At 41.7% G+C, this 15,431-nt stretch overlaps 3 protein-coding genes and 4 non-coding genes across 7 annotated transcripts; 1 reads left to right on the forward strand and 6 right to left on the reverse strand.

The window, feature by feature from the left end:
• Positions 1-491: 491 nt before the first annotated feature.
• surf6 (surfeit 6) lies at positions 492-3,550 on the reverse strand. Its single transcript, XM_004549804.5, has 4 exons — positions 3,307-3,550; positions 1,696-1,899; positions 1,525-1,607; positions 492-1,373 (listed from the first exon to the last, which is right to left on the reverse strand). Exons 1-4 carry the CDS (start codon positions 3,395-3,397, stop codon positions 684-686), a joined length of 1,068 nt encoding a protein of 355 aa, XP_004549861.1. The 5' UTR covers positions 3,398-3,550; the 3' UTR covers positions 492-683.
• Positions 3,533-6,899, forward strand: surf1 (SURF1 cytochrome c oxidase assembly factor). Its single transcript, XM_004549805.6, has 9 exons — positions 3,533-3,707; positions 3,826-3,886; positions 4,258-4,382; positions 4,493-4,575; positions 4,757-4,948; positions 5,048-5,120; positions 6,249-6,411; positions 6,551-6,632; positions 6,727-6,899. Exons 1-9 carry the CDS (start codon positions 3,645-3,647, stop codon positions 6,785-6,787), a joined length of 903 nt encoding a protein of 300 aa, XP_004549862.3. The 5' UTR covers positions 3,533-3,644; the 3' UTR covers positions 6,788-6,899.
• A 589-nt stretch (positions 6,900-7,488) lies between these two features.
• On the reverse strand, positions 7,489-10,759 carry rpl7a (ribosomal protein L7a). The gene is made up of 8 exons (XM_023155197.2): positions 10,733-10,759; positions 9,706-9,826; positions 9,351-9,500; positions 8,964-9,104; positions 8,509-8,588; positions 8,106-8,236; positions 7,726-7,795; positions 7,489-7,632 (listed from the first exon to the last, which is right to left on the reverse strand). The coding sequence occupies exons 1-8, from the start codon at positions 10,733-10,735 to the stop codon at positions 7,528-7,530; spliced, it is 801 nt and encodes a 266-aa protein (XP_023010965.2). The 5' UTR covers positions 10,736-10,759; the 3' UTR covers positions 7,489-7,527.
• Positions 8,372-8,448, reverse strand: LOC111501568 (small nucleolar RNA SNORD36). The gene has a single exon (XR_002721558.1). It is a non-coding gene; the product is annotated as a small nucleolar RNA SNORD36 (small nucleolar RNA).
• LOC111501570 (small nucleolar RNA SNORD36) lies at positions 8,675-8,747 on the reverse strand. Its single transcript, XR_002721560.1, has one exon. It is a non-coding gene; the product is annotated as a small nucleolar RNA SNORD36 (small nucleolar RNA).
• On the reverse strand, positions 9,198-9,269 carry LOC111501572 (small nucleolar RNA SNORD24). The gene has a single exon (XR_002721562.1). It is a non-coding gene; the product is annotated as a small nucleolar RNA SNORD24 (small nucleolar RNA).
• On the reverse strand, positions 9,578-9,651 carry LOC111501571 (small nucleolar RNA SNORD24). Its single transcript, XR_002721561.1, has one exon. It is a non-coding gene; the product is annotated as a small nucleolar RNA SNORD24 (small nucleolar RNA).
• Positions 10,760-15,431: the final 4,672 nt, after the last annotated feature.

Here is a 15,431-nt window from a genome sequence, read left to right on the forward strand (position 1 = left end):
TGGGCGTGGCGAGATATTACAATTAGAAACGTCACGGACAACAGACAAACACGGGCCCAAAACTCAAGCCGCGGTTCAGCTCTGTTGACGTATATGTCATCAACTAACCATATGCTAGTTTTTATTTTTTTAAATACTGTTTTAAAAAGTAGCCGTGAATTTAGGAGAAATATTCCTGAACGTTTCATTTCCTGCAGTTGCTTTTTTTTTTTTTTTCCGGAGGACTCAGGTAATCCTCCAGCAGCCTCAGGACTGACTTTTATCACTGCCAGTGACAAAGTAGTCCGAAAAAAAAGTTAAACCACAGTCATTAATCTTTTTATAGTTCAAATTAAAAAAATTACATCGATAAAATTAAAAAATATATTTAATGAGTTGGCGCTCATTGGCGTTTGGCCTGAGAGAAAACCAGGCTTACTTGGCTGTATTTGTGCTATGCAAATGTTTTGCTAACCAGCGTCTTTTTGGTCAACAGGCACACACACAAACACACACACAGAGCCTGTTAATTTGAATTATATTCATTATCATGTTCATAATACCATTTTATTGACCATGAAACAAGGTATTTCTCCTGGGCATTAGGGTCAGGCAATATCTGCACAAGGAGAACATTTATTATCATGTGAATATCACAGTGCCATACAGAAACTGAAACAAGATGCAAGTTGTCTTTCCTTCGACTAAACTGTGGCTTTTTTCAAGTCCTCAGGCAGCACCCGGCCCTTCTTCCGCGCCCTGTCCTTCTTCTTCTCTGCCCTGACTTGCTTGCGTTTCCGCAGGTTCTTTTGCCTCTTGTCCTGCCGCTGCTGCATCTTTTCTAGGACGTGCTCGCTCCGCTGCTCCCATTTCTTCTTTTTCTGAGTGCGCCTCTTCTCCTTCTTCTTCAGCGACTCGCGCAGCATCTCCTCGTTGTCCTTGATTTTGATGCCCTCTGCCTTGTAGAGCATGTTGGTCCACATGATCTTCTTTTCCATCTCGCAGGCCTTCTCCTCGTCTTTCTCTCTCAGCTGTTCCAGCTTGGCTTTGCGAGCCTCCACGCGGCTGAGCAGCTGCTTGTAGTTCTTCCCCGTCAGAGGAGTTATCTGGCCTTTTATCCCCTGTTTCTTGATCTTCTTTTTTTGTTTCTTGTCTATATAACCCTCGTCCACCGTCTCAACCTTGTTGAAGACCAGAGCAGTCTCATTTCTTTTGCTCGAGGCAGGGACGTGCTCCTCTTCCTGTTTTACCTCTAACGGCTGTTCTTTCCCACTTTTTTCAGCCAGTTTCTTCATCAGAAATTCTTTTCTTTTCCTCTTCTTGCGCTCCCGCTCCAGCTTTCGCTTTGCTCGCTTCGCCTGGACAGCTTCTGATAATGCATCCTTTGGAGTTCCCTGATAAAAGACGGGTTAACATGGTTAAGCTTCAACAATAATTCTAGGGCACCCAGCGGTGACATCACTTCCTGTTTTAGATGATCCTCAGTACCCCTCCCCCCCTACAGTCTCTGTCTTTCATACTGTGCCATCTCTGAAAACTGCATACCTGTCCTCTGGACTCTTCAATCTTTTCATGGAGCCTTTTGCGTAATACATCGACTGTAGTGAAGCTGGAGTCTACACTTCCTCCTTAAAGAAAAAGAAAATAAGCATTAAATGAGACCCAGTTATGTAAAGAGAAAAACCTCCACACAGGACCAGCGTAGGCTTGGTATACCTTGATGCTTCTGGTGTGCAGCTCCATTTGCGGCCTCAGTGTTGGACCCGTTTGGTTTCACGGCAGCTTTGATTTTCTGTGCTGCTGGAGAGGGTGAAGGCTTCTGTTGGGGTTTGGGAGTCTTGCCATCTGTGGCCTCATCTTTCTTTTTGCATTTTTTCTTCTTCTTTGGAGGACCAGTGTCACTTTTAGCTTTGAAATGAACTGTACACACACAAACACAATGCACATATTGACGATTGCATGTATATAATGTGTCACTGCAGTTCTACAACATTGCTATTACAGTTACTAGCCTAGGGCCTGCAACATGTTCAGATAACGTCAGCTAACTGGAGAAAAGAGGATTTGAAATTTGAAATTTTCATGATCAGCTTGTTTCCTCATTTTTCATGAGAAAAAAAAAAACCCAGTCACAGCTGATTTGGTGGGTGACTCTTCTCTTATAAAAGCAATCCTATTAGCAGTAAAACACCTGCCAGTCAGTTTATCTCATGACTTCTTAATATGAAAAAAACCTGTCCTGGCATAATGTGATCAAAGGATGTATGTCTACAAGTTATGAGCTCTTTGGTTTAAAAGTAGTCCACCTGGAGGTCTAGTGTGCACATACTTGTACAATGAGACATTTTTAAGCCATTTTGCCATATTGTCACTTTTATTGCATAGATTTTTCTCTATAATTTTAAATCTGAGTCCTAGACAACAACCATGCATTAGCCCCAGCTGATGGACTTGAAGAGGACATTAAAGAAGTGTAATGGGAACTACTGTTGAATCTCAGTTGTCTGCGTCTGCAATGGAATATAACCAAGTCTTTAAGTTGGGTGCACAGCCTGTCAGAGCATCTCAAGGGAGGAAACACAACACTAGGTTGTAGACTTAAGAAATCTACTGCTTAGGAAGACTGCAGAAGTATTTAAGACTTTATTTATATTTTAAATTAAGTTTATGTGTCTATTTACTTTGAACATTTAAAAGGGGGATTTGTGTAAAACTTCTGTGGCACCTAAATAGTTACTGCATTACTTTTGTTAAAGCCCTTGAATAAAAGTTGAGCCTCTGCACTTGCCTGATTGATTTAAAGTCAACAGTGTACAGAGGAAAAACTACAAAAACAACAAAAAAGTAGCATTGTCCAAAAACCTATGGAGCCAACTTTAAAAGACATAAAAAGGTCATTTACAATATTAGTTCCCACCGAGTTATAAATTAATCTTGTTATCTACAACTTCCCACATAAATGAAATCAGTGAAAAGGAGAAAATTGATACCTTTAGAAATTTAGATAAATAAATGACAAAAAACTCATTTTTTAAATCAGTTTTGGGGACAAAAAAAGTATTTTAAGAGAAATAGCAGATTATTTTTCTGACATGCTATCAGTTTGGTAACTTTAATGAACAAGGGGCGCATAAAGCCATCAGATTAAACACTGTAGCGCCTCCTGTGGTACAAAGTAGGTAAAACGTGAAACCGTGGCACAAGGTTTGATGACACTTGCTGAGTTTTACGTAGTTTTTCCACAATAAATAACACCTAAATGTTAAAGTCTGCACTACAGCTTCAATTTTACCATGTAAACAAACCCAAGCATTTAGCTAACATTACCGAACGGTCTCTTCCTGGACTCCTGGTCTCGTTGAGAAAACACTTTACTTGCAAGTTTCTGAATGTACGAATCCTTTGAGGCGAGATCCATGTCGACAAGTGAAACGGGCTCCCACCTTTAATCCGGATAAAACACACACACGATATTTAGCGATAAAAACATCAACACGTTCACATACGCACGTGTGTAAAAATTTAAAGGGGCGGGGCGTCCCCAATCCGGAAGTAGTAACACCAGAAGTGGTCCCCCTCCAAGCAGAAACTTGTCAGTTATGTAGTTGTAATGTAGCCGGTTGTCTCGTCCATTTTCATCCATTTCCACGTTGTTTTGATTCAGAATGGTCTCTCTGACATCTCTGCTGACTTACTCCCGGAGGCTGCTGCCGACACTAAAAACACAGGTGCGTTAGTTTTCGCAGTTTTTCGTCTCAAACAAAAAAAAAAACGTCAAAGTCATTTTCATCGCCGAGTGAACGACTTGCAAAAATGCTGAGTTTATTTTATACATTTGTATTTCAGAATCATGCATTTTACACCAAGAGGTCTTTCTTCTTGCCAGGAGCCTTCAAACGTGTAGACGGTACAAACTAAACTTGTCAACAATTACACCACCTTTAGATAATTAGCGAATAAAGTCACTGTTACATATTTTTTCCACTTAAAAAAAAAGACTAGAAAATAAATCTGTTTTGTATCTGTTATATGGTATTTTGTCTTTAATGGTGAAATTAGGTAAAAAAGTAATTACTACGTAATAATATAAGAAAATCAACAAAACCTGTTCGGTTTACATTAATGTCTGTCTCCATGGCTGCTGAAATAATCTTTGTGTATAATTTTTTTGGGTAGCATATATACGTTATTCCATTATATTATTTGTAACTGTTATGTCAATATGCTGTTCGATTCTCCAAGGAATCCACCTTTCACTATTATTCTTTACATATCCAGGCAGGTTCCTTGGCTTTGGACGACAGTCCAGCTCCACAGCAGCCACAGCTGCAGAGAAAGACTCTTTTCTTAAATGGTTCCTGCTGCTCATCCCTGCCACCACCTTTGGCCTCGGCACATGGCAGGTACCACTTATTTGTTGATTGTTATTGCTTTTTTAAATACACACAATGCAATTACGTCTTTCTGGTTGTTGTTGGGTGTACTCCAGTGTCTTCATTGCCTTCATCTGTAGGTGAAAAGGCGTCAGTGGAAATTGAAGCTGATTGATGACCTGACCCGACTCACTACGGCAGAACCCATTCCTCTTCCTCTTGAGTAAGTGGCAGAGAGTGGCTAGGTCCTGTATCTATGACAGAAAATATGAAAAAGTATAACAGGTGCTCTTTAACACTTCATGTAATATCTTAATGTGCAGAAGTTGAATAAGCTGCGTTTTTTACATATGTGAATCATTAAGGCACAGATTTACATACCATTTTCCCGCCTTGCATTCTAGTCCTTATGAGGTTAATAACCTCGAGTACAGAAGAGTCAAGGTACGTGGACGTTACGATCACTCCCAAGAGCTATACATTATGCCCCGCTCACCAGTCGACCCAGAGAGAGAGGCCAGAGAAGCAGGAAGGCTCTCTTCAAGTGCAGAGACCGGCGCTAATGTCATCACCCCATTCCACTGTACCGACCTCGGGTAAGGAGCCAGATAAAACATCTCACCATAGCAATATCTGTACATTGATTGATACATCGCTGCTCTCAACACTGATTTATACCGTCTGTGTCACTGAAGCATCACAATCCTGGTGAACAGAGGATTCGTGCCAAGGCAGAAAATAAGACCAGAGACCAGGATGAAGGGACAGGTGAGGGGAAGACATCAGATGCTGGGTAAACACAGAGGTTTTACACCAGGCTGGAGTGTTAAGTCTTTGAGATTTGTTAATTGCACAAAGACTAACTTATTCTTCAAGACTAATAAGACTAACTTATAAGTCTAATAGGTTTGTCACAAGCTATGTTAGAACTAAGACTACAGTTCAGTTCTTAGGTTTTACATACCACGACATAATAAAAAGTCATCTTGTTGACAGCAAGTCTTAACGGCTAAATACAACTTCAGATGAACAACAACATGACACATCACACCATGTAATTATTTACTGAACAAAAACTAAGCCAAAATGCAGAAGCAGCATGTGTAAAAATGATCTACACCCTGATAAATAAGTGCACTTGATTCATTGATCATAAGCAAGTATGAGCACCTCAGTAAAAGTAGAGGTTTTGGTAGTTTGCTGGTCTGGAGCATTTATGTGTGTGTTAACAGAATACCAAAGAGATAACAGCAATGATCCCTTGCCTATCTGGGAAGGGTTAAAGGACCATTTCCAAACAATTTGAAATCCATCATTGTACGTTGAGAAAGATTATTTACAAATGGAAAACACTGAAGAGTTTCCAGTCTTCCCAGGAGTGGAAGTCCTGGCAAAACACCTCAAGGCCAGACTGTGCAATGCTTAGAGAAATTGCAAAAAACCCAGTAGCTACATGCCAGACTTTGCAGGCCCCAGTTAGCGTGTTAATGTTAAACATGTTAAACAGCACAAAGAAAAATAATGAACAAGTATGGCTTACTTTGTTCACAGATAACCTATTTTGGAGCATAAGTTACTATGTTGATCCACCTTGGTAAGAAGCGAACCATCCCTGAAGTTACCTGGTCAAGACAAATCCCACGTCCTGGTATAGGCCTGGGGTGTTTCCAGTTTTGAAAACCTCTTTATGCACTGAGAATTCATCTTCAATTAGGCCCCAACTCCCTTTAGTAATTGAATAGTTTAAATATGCCTGTGAAAGTGCCTCGAAGACCCATTTATTGTCATGTTACTCCTACAGAACTGACTTACACCGCTTGACTGTTCGCTAAACTACTAACACCACCTTTGTGTTGTTGTAAACACTTGAATCACTGAAATGCTGCCTTTATGCAGGTGGAGGATGAGGTGGAGTTGGTGGGAGTGGTCAGACTGACAGAGAATCGTAAACCCTTTGTACCAAACAATGACGTGGAGAGAAACCGCTGGCATTACCGTGACCTGGAAGCGATGGCACAAGTCACTGGAGCCGCACCCATCTTCATTGATGCCGACTTTGGTATGTTTAGTGCTCTTTGACGCAGTGACTTTACATTAAGATTAAACCTCTGCAATCCTCCATGTATGCTGTTTATCTCACTCACATCAACAGAAACACTTCAATTTGAAAGTAATTAAAAGTTTTGTGTCTCACGCAGGTAGCACTATTCCTGGTGGGCCAATAGGTGGACAGACCAGGGTCACACTGAGGAATGAACACATGCAGTACATAATAACATGGTGAGTGTTTTGTTTTGGACTGCTGTACATCTGTTACACTCATGTGTCAAGGTGCATTTGATTGATAAAATGCAGAATTACTTTTTTCTTCTAGGTATGGTTTGTGTGCAGCTACTTCCTACATGTGGTATGCAAAGTTCATCAAGAGGATTTAAAGCAATAAAATTATTTTACTTGAATGATGGGTTTGTGCTTAACTTGTAGCTCCAGCCTGGTACATATATTATGTAAATAGCTTCATGTGTAAATAAAGTACTCAAGATCGGGGATTCTGTCATTTACCTTGTTGTATGTACTATGTGCCAATAATAACCGTTGGGGAAAAAAGAAAAAAAAAAAAAAGCGCCTCGTGTCCTGTAAATTATGTGGTTTTGACAAAGCATCTTATGTTAAATTTAAGCCAGTTTTTCTGTTTTTTTTTTTTTTGTTTTTTTTTTTTAAACAGGTTAACTTTACTGCTGGATGATACTAAATATAAGTAATTTCAGTGCGATCAGATTCAGTAACTCCAGTTACAGAAACTTAGACCATCAACCATCTTCACTTACAGGAATTGAAAGGCAGAGTTCATGATATTTTTCACCTTTCAAGTTGTGGTTTCTCAGTTATTAAAGAAAAAAAACTATCCCGATTTCAAGCAATTTGTCAGATAATGCCCAAGATTATCATCTTGATTTAAACTGTGACACTTCAGGATTCGGCATGGGAAACCTAAAAATGTCAGTTCCACCCTTATTATAACAATCAGAATTTAAAATGCTCCCATGTTTACGTTTCCTGCTGTCACTGTGTTGACACCTGCAATCTGATTCTAACATTTCTATCATTTTAGTTTGAAAATTAAACAACAGAAGTCTTCTTCTTTTAGGGCATACATTTTTTTATTCCAAACAATTTAACCAAGCTTGGTTGCAAGTTCCTTGGCCTTTGCCTTCTCCAGCTTAGTGATGCGGGCTGTGGATTTGGGACCCATGATGTTACCTCCCCAGTGACGGCGGATCTGGAAAATGAGATTGCGAACAGTTAAAATTTGTACAATTTGTTTTAGGATTTGTGAAATGTAAACACTGCTAACTGAGTAATGGCTATTCACCTCCTCGTATCTGTCATTGTAGTTGGTCTTGATGGCTTCCACGAGCTTAGCAAGTGCACCTTTGTCCTCACTAGGAGTAGGGGGAAAAAGAAAAAAAAAAAAGAGAGAAAAGATGGTCAATGCAGTACCGACACTTGTATTCAGATGACTAAATTTTCCTGTCTGAAAAGTCACTTCAAATTTATACATATTGTGGTCCCTGATTAAAAAGTCAACTGCTGTAGAAAATAATCCAAGCAAATTTGAAGATGTGAACTAAGATCTCACTCCAGAGGAAGTATCGAATCTTTTCTCCAGCCAGTTATTGAACATGTACTAAAAATCATTTGCCAAACTTCACTGTCACACTTGGGCACAGTTCAGTGTATGTTCATACTCACGGGTTAATCTGTGTGAAGGCAAATGAAGTGCATGTCTTTCTGTGCACCAGTCTGCCCAGTCTAGCCTTCCCCTTCACGATGCAGTAAGGGACACCCATCTTGCGGCACAGAGCAGGCAGGAAGACCACGAGCTAGAAATTCAGGGGAGCCACAGGAAGTATTAACATTTCAGGAAGCAAAAAATTTTGAGTTTATCCATGGAGTGTGGCAACCATATTGCCTTTTACAAAAATTAATAAATGATAACTTGTTTTTCATTTGTGGTCTGTGCTCAGGGTTAAAAAGCTCGTATGTTTTGATCCACACAGAGGATTCAGGTGAAGAAATTCAGACATCATTGCCAGAGACCACTTTTTACACTAAACTGAACCCAACATGCATTCACATATTACACCAATCTCACCTCAATAGGATCCACATCATGGGCAATGACGACCAGCTGGGCCTTCTTGCTCTCCACCAGAGAGGTGACGGTGTTCACACCTGCAGAGAGCGAAAACCAAAAGGCAGAAATTAAAATGTTTGATCCACCAACTTAATCCAGAAAAACTTTTCATTATTTTTTGGCCAACGCTCAGGGTTAAAAAGCTCAAAAACCATCACAGCAAGTTTCAGGTGAAGAAATTCTGGTCATCACTGCATTGAGGCCAAGTCAGATGAGGCTGAACTAACAAGAACACAAAATAGGTTCTAATGCACAGTTTAAGACTGTTTAGGAGCAAACCTACAATTCCAGCAGCACTCCTGAAATACATAAGACCGAGCTGCCAACTAGGCCAGCACAAGTCTTAAACTTTAATACATTTTTACTAAACTGTGGAGCTTAACAAAGACAGGACTTTGTTCAATCAAACTCACCTGCACGGATAATGGGAGGCCTCTTTGTTGGGGCATCTCCCTTTCCAGCAGCCTTCTGCTCAGCACGAGCCAGCAGCCTCTGCTTCTTCTCCTGCTTGGTCTCGGGCCTGTACTTGTGAGCCAGCTTGAACAGCTGAGTGGCTGCGGAAGAAACCAATTAAAATTAAAAATGTAAACACTGAAATTTGGGCAACAAGTTTGGCTTACTACAAAGCTACCATGATTACAAACACATGCATCAGTGATCTTGGTGGAAATCGTCCGCATAACTGGTCAGATAGCAAATACTCTTTCACATCACTTGCACAGTGAAACAGTCCTTCTTAGAACCCACATGACAACTCTGACATACTGCCATACAGAAGAAAACCACTTGCTTGTACTTACCAGTCTGGCGGTCCAGAGCCTGGGTGAACTGGTTGATCGCAGGGGGAACCTTCAGACGCTTGTAGAGGATGGAGCGCTGCCTCTGCAGGCGGACGTAACGAGGCCATTTCACAAAGCGTGTCAAATCACGCTTGGGCTGAATATCCTGGCCTGTGGTAAAGCACAACAAATTCATCATTATCTACCATTAAACAGAAACTTTCTCTTAATTTAATGTTAATATAATGTGCATCAGCGATCTTGGTGGGAATATTGTCATCAGTGGTATTAAGATAGCAAATATTCTTTTACATCATCTGCACCTGTATGACCACTAGCTTATGCCCCCAATAAAGTGGCACCTGCAGATACTCACCGATGCCAAAGTTCTTGGGCCTCTTCTCGAACAGGGGGTTGACTACTTTCTTGGCCTCATGCTTCTTGGCCACTGAAGGGGCTGGTGCCACCTTCTTCCCCTTAGCCTTCTTTCCCTTAGGCTGTGGAAAAGGGAACAGTGTGTTACAGAAGCATAAACACAAGCAACTTTAACCTAACATGACTATTAACTTGTAAACATGTTACTCCGCATGTAAACTTACAACACTGCTCTACCTTTCCCAACCGTGTCAGGGAGTTGCTTAGCCTAGCTTTAGCAACTACCCTTGTCAATTTCCCACAAAATAATTTTTAAATCTAGCAAAAATACAATCAAAAGACCACTTTAGTTCTTTTTAGAGCTGTAATGCAAAAAGCAAGAAATAAACCCCAAAAGCCAGAGAATTACTTCAGAGCTCAACTAATCTCCATGCTGCTACACCAACACCTAAGGGACGTCATACACACTGAACTAAAGACCGATTCAGGATGATAACGTATCAATGAAAACGTAGGTAAAACTTGCGTGTTTGTGAATACATTCAATAAACGACAGAAACACAACTAATGTGAGGCCAAAAGGAAGGTTAATACCGACCCACGCTCAGGCCCATTCCCTAATGCTAGTCAGTAAACTAGCAGGGCACACAAACTTGTACCCCGGTAGTATTGTACTTCTACTTTACAAAATACATACAACCGTCTGGAAAATTAAAAAGAAAAACACAAAAATTTAATAAAAACAAAACAAAAACGAGCTTCTAAAACAAGCATGTTCATCGCCTTTAGCTTCAGCACTCCACAGGCAGCCACAGCACTGTTAGCACCGGTTACACATCGACCAACATAACCTACGTTTTTCGCAAAAACAACACAGCATCAAAGCACAATATTAACATCACGGCCCTACACAAAGTTCAAAGACTTAATTGGCACTTTCTACAGTATAAAAATATAAATGTATGAAAGGATGCAAACAGATACAACAGATAACATATTTCCCCCAGAAGGAACAGCTATGTACCCACCATGTCGGTTCAGGCAGAAAGGAAGACCGGGGCATGCTGGGTAGCGTAAATACCGCGAGGCTTGCTGCGTGTTACGTGGCTTCCAAAAGTGCCGATCTGAAGTCAGATTTTACAGCTACCTGCCAGTTCAAGCTTTGTTTCTTAAAAAACGGAATACTGACTCGGAATCTGTGTTACACTGACGTATCAATGATTGGGATTTATTTTAATTTTCTTTGCCGCACTGATAAAACATATTATTCTAAACATTTATATGAATGAAAAATTAACATTAACGTTTTGTTTTAAAAGCATAGGATTTTTTATGACGTAGTAACGTCATACCACACATTTCTAGTTTAGTTTCACTTTATTTTAAAAACGAAAACTTAAAAAGTAGAAGAAAATAAACAGTAATAATTGATTTAACTTTATTTTATTGATCATAGTAATTCTGTACTGCAGTTTATGACCATTTAGTTTGTTTAATACTATTTGACAAGCATAAAATAGTATTTTGCCAACAATATGATTCCCAAAACTTGGCATGGTGTGCAAAAACTGAGGAAATCAGACCAGTAGTTGTGTTCTGTGTATTTACCGATATCTAAAAGTTTTCCTTTGAACTTAGCAGCCAGGGTTTTAGATTAAACCCTGAGGGTGTGCCATGTCTGTCCAGCATCCTGCCACCTGATCCAACTGACCACCACACAGCTTGTTGCTGTTCAACCGCCTGTGGCTGGCACGCCACCACCTGTTCAACCGCCTGCGGCTGCCATGCCACCACCTACTCAACCGCCTGCAGCTGCCACACCACCAACTACCTACGGCTGCCACGCTGCCATCTGCTCATGCCTGCAGCTGCCATGCTGCCACCTGCTCAACCGCCTGTGGCCTCTACACTGCTTTCAGGCCCAGTCGCATCTCTGCCTGAGCCAGAGGTCAGCATGCCGGAAGGACCTGCTCTGCCCAAGCCAGAGGTTCTGTGGGCTGTCTGGACTTGCCATGCCCACGCCAGAGGTCTGTTCTTTGTGGGGACCTATTCGACCTACCATAGCCTGAGCTGCTCAGCCACAGTTGGCAGCTCCATCATATCGCTGGTCATCTGCCATGCCACGCCGCCACTGGACCTGTGGTCGGCATCAGAACTTTTTCTCTGCCACTGCCAGATCTGCAGCAGGCCACCAGAACAATTTCTCCACCGCTGCAGGACCCGGGTCTCATGTGTTGCTTTGGGTTTAATGAATATTGTGATTCAATAAAAGGACTAGCTGTTACAATCCCTGATATTGCATTGCTTCTAATGGAGAAAGTCTTGAGGGATGGCTACTATGAGGAAAGGCAGCCTGGAAGCTTTACCAGCAGGACACATCATCAGTTGTGTGCTTTAACTTCACAGGGTGTTTCGGCCTTTTATCACAAGACACCATCGGCTCAGGCAGGCCCACCACAGGGCATGTGTCTTACATCCTCCCACAGTACCATCAGCTCAATGACATAAGCAAGTTTTTGAGAGTTAGGCCAAAAGACAAGGTCTGGTCACAAATGAGGTGTAACAATTTCTGTGGGGAAAATTAGTCTCTCATCCAAGTCAGCTTGCATCTGCCAATCCCTGGCGACCTTCAGCGGTCCCAGATCCGGGGGTTGAAGAGCTAGTTCTTAACTTGACCTACTCCCGGACAAATACCGATGCTCCTCTTGGTTTGTGAAAGGTTGGGTGTTAATGGATTCCCTTTTGTACTCAACTTTTTCAGCTAGACACCCGAGGACCTGGTTGTGTCTCCATGTGTACCTGCCTTGAGTAAGGCTAGTCCTACAACAAACCAAAATGTTCTTGGTGTTGCTGGGTGTGCACACAGGGGGCAGGATGGGTCCTTTCCAAACCAAAGCTGCAGATTTATGGGGAAAGGCAGCACATCATATGATGAAACTTAGCCTATTACACTCCATTCTGCAGATTTCACTCCATTGAGTTTCCTCTTTTCAAGACACTCCCAATTCATCCAGCGACCCTGCTTGGCCAGCGCTACAGCTCTGGCATTTCTTTTTTATTCAAAATATTGAGTATTTGTGGATATAGTTTACAAAGAAAAAAAGAAGATGGAAAAACACAAACTGTTTACAATGAATAAAAAACAGAACTCATGTTGGAACATTGTTTTCTTCTCTTATTATTTACCAAACAAGCAACGAGAAAAAAAAACAAAAACAGACAAAAAACAAAAAGAGAGAAGAAAAAACGAAAACACCCTGCTCTTTGCTCTGGGAATATACTTATCATCCTCTCCCGCTGTACCAAAGGGAGCAAGTAGGGGGTTGAGAGCTAGTTTCAGGCTGGTAGCCTTGTTCAAAGTGCAGAAAACCTCCTCCCAAAAATTTGCCAGGGCAGGGCAGGTCCAAAACACGTGGGTTAGATTGGCATCATTAGACCCGCACCTGTTACATTGAGGGTCTAAACTGGGATGAAGCTTAACTAGTTTGGATTTAGATAAGTGGGCCCTGTGGACTACTTTGAATTGTAGCAGGGAATGACGGGCGCAGAGTGATGTAGAATTTACCAGAGAGAAGACTGAGTCCCAGACGTCATCTGACATAGATATACCCAACTCCTTCTCCCATGTGGACTTGAGGCCCACAACGGGAGCTGGGGTTACACTGCACAGTTTGTTATAGATGCGAGACATTACAGCTTTGCCTGATAGTTGCAAATTAAGGAGCTCGTTCAGTAACTTAGCAGCTGGAGCTTCTTGAAAATTGGAGAGGTGGGACTGCAAAAAATGTCTGAGGTGTAAATATCTAAAAAAGTGAGTTTTGGGAAGACTGTATTTTCCTGCCAGCTGATCAAATGATGCTAGTTTATTGTGTATAAAGAGATCTTTAAAGCAAATAATACCTGCTCTAAACCAGACCTGGAACAAGTTGTCCAAAGTTGGTGGGAGGAATAGGTGGTTTGAAAGGATGGGGCTTTGAAGTGAAAAATTATTCAAATTGAAATGTCTCCTGAACTGCGCCCACACCTTCCCCAGACTGTAACCAGTAGGTCAGGGACCGAATATTGGCAGCCCAATAGTAAAAGCGGAAGTTAGGGAGTGCCAGACCCCCTTCAGTCTTAGGTTTCTGTAAGTGCACCTTAGTTACTCGAGGTCGTTTACCCTTCCAAATATAAGAGGAGATTATAGAATCTAGAGTTGTAAAGAAAGACTTGGGAATGAAGACCGGTAAAAATTGAAATAAGTATAAGAATTTAGGAAGGATATTCATTTTAATTGAATTAATTCGTCCAACCAGAGTTGTGTTCAGGGGTGACCACTGTTGAAGGCTTTGTTTGACATTCTTCAATAGTGTAAAAAAGTTGGCTTTGAGAAGTTGTTTATACTTTCTTGTAATTGTGATACCCAGGTAGGTGAACTGCTCTTTGAACACTTTAAAGGGGAAACCTGACAAATCTATTGGAAACGCTTCTTCATTTAATAGACAAAGTTCGCTCTTGGACAGATTTAATTTATAACCAGAGACTTGACTGAAATGCATGAGTAGTGACAATATAGACGGTAGGGAAGTATTTGGATTTGAAATAGAAAGCAATAAATCGTCAGCATAGAGAGAGCCTTTGTGTTCAGTTTGACCTCTTTGTATAACCTGGACAAGTTTACTGCTTTGAAAAAGCATTGCTAAGGGTTCAATAGCTAGATCAAATAACAATGGGCTAAGGGGGCAACCCTGACGTGTGCCTCGTTTAAGTTGAAATGGTTTTGATTTCTGGCTATTAGTGCAAACAGACGCAACAGGGGACAAGTATAGGTACTTGATCCATGAGATGAAGTTGGGACCGAACCCAAATCTTTCCAGCACAGCAAATAGATAGTTCCATTCTACACGGTCAAATGCTTTTTCCGCATCAAGGGAAAGAACACATTCTGGAGTGTCCTTGGATGGCATGTGCAGGATATTAAAAAGGCGTTGGATGTTGAAAAAGGGGTGGCACCTTTAACAAAGCCAGACTGATCTTCAGGTATGACTGCTGGCAGGACCCTTTCCAACCTGTGGGCCAGCGCTTTAGCTAGGATCTTAAAGTCGACGTTCAAAAGCGAAATTGGCCTGTATGACGCACACTCAGTTGGATCTTTCCCCTGTTTTGCAATTAAAGTTATGGAAGCATCGTGCCAGGAGGTTGGCAGTTTGCCCTGTGTGAATGCTTCAGGTAGAACTGAGTGGAGTAGAGGTACGAGCTGTGGGGCAAATGATTTGGAAAAATTCTACCGAAAAGCCGTCTGGGCCAGGGGACTTCCCTGACTGTAGAGAGAAAATTGCAGCGCAAATCTCTTTTTTGGAAAATGGCGCATCCAAGATCTCTCTGTGGGTGTCTGCCAGCTCAGGAAAGTCCAAGCTTTTAAGAAAATGTGTGATTGGTGAGTGATCGGTGGGAGATAGCTCTGGCATTTCTGGCTGCATCCTCCTGTCGACGCACCTCCTCCACCATCATATTTCAACATTCGGTTACAGATGCCTGTTACCAGAAAGGTGTTACTGCTCCAAGACCAACCCTCCTCTGCCCTGTTGGACGTTGCCCACGATAGAGAAGAGCAGATTTGGCCTGTAGCACAGCCATGGCTGGGGTTCACTTCCTCCCCGTTGCTAGGGTGGGAGCAGCGCCTCTCAGTCCCAGGAGTCTGTGAGTGATATCTCCAGCCTCACTTTTGCACATTTGAACTCCTCTGCT

Source organism: Maylandia zebra, linkage group LG7 (genome assembly GCF_041146795.1).
Source record: "Maylandia zebra isolate NMK-2024a linkage group LG7, Mzebra_GT3a, whole genome shotgun sequence".
Classification (NCBI taxonomy): Eukaryota; Metazoa; Chordata; class Actinopteri; order Cichliformes; family Cichlidae; genus Maylandia; species Maylandia zebra.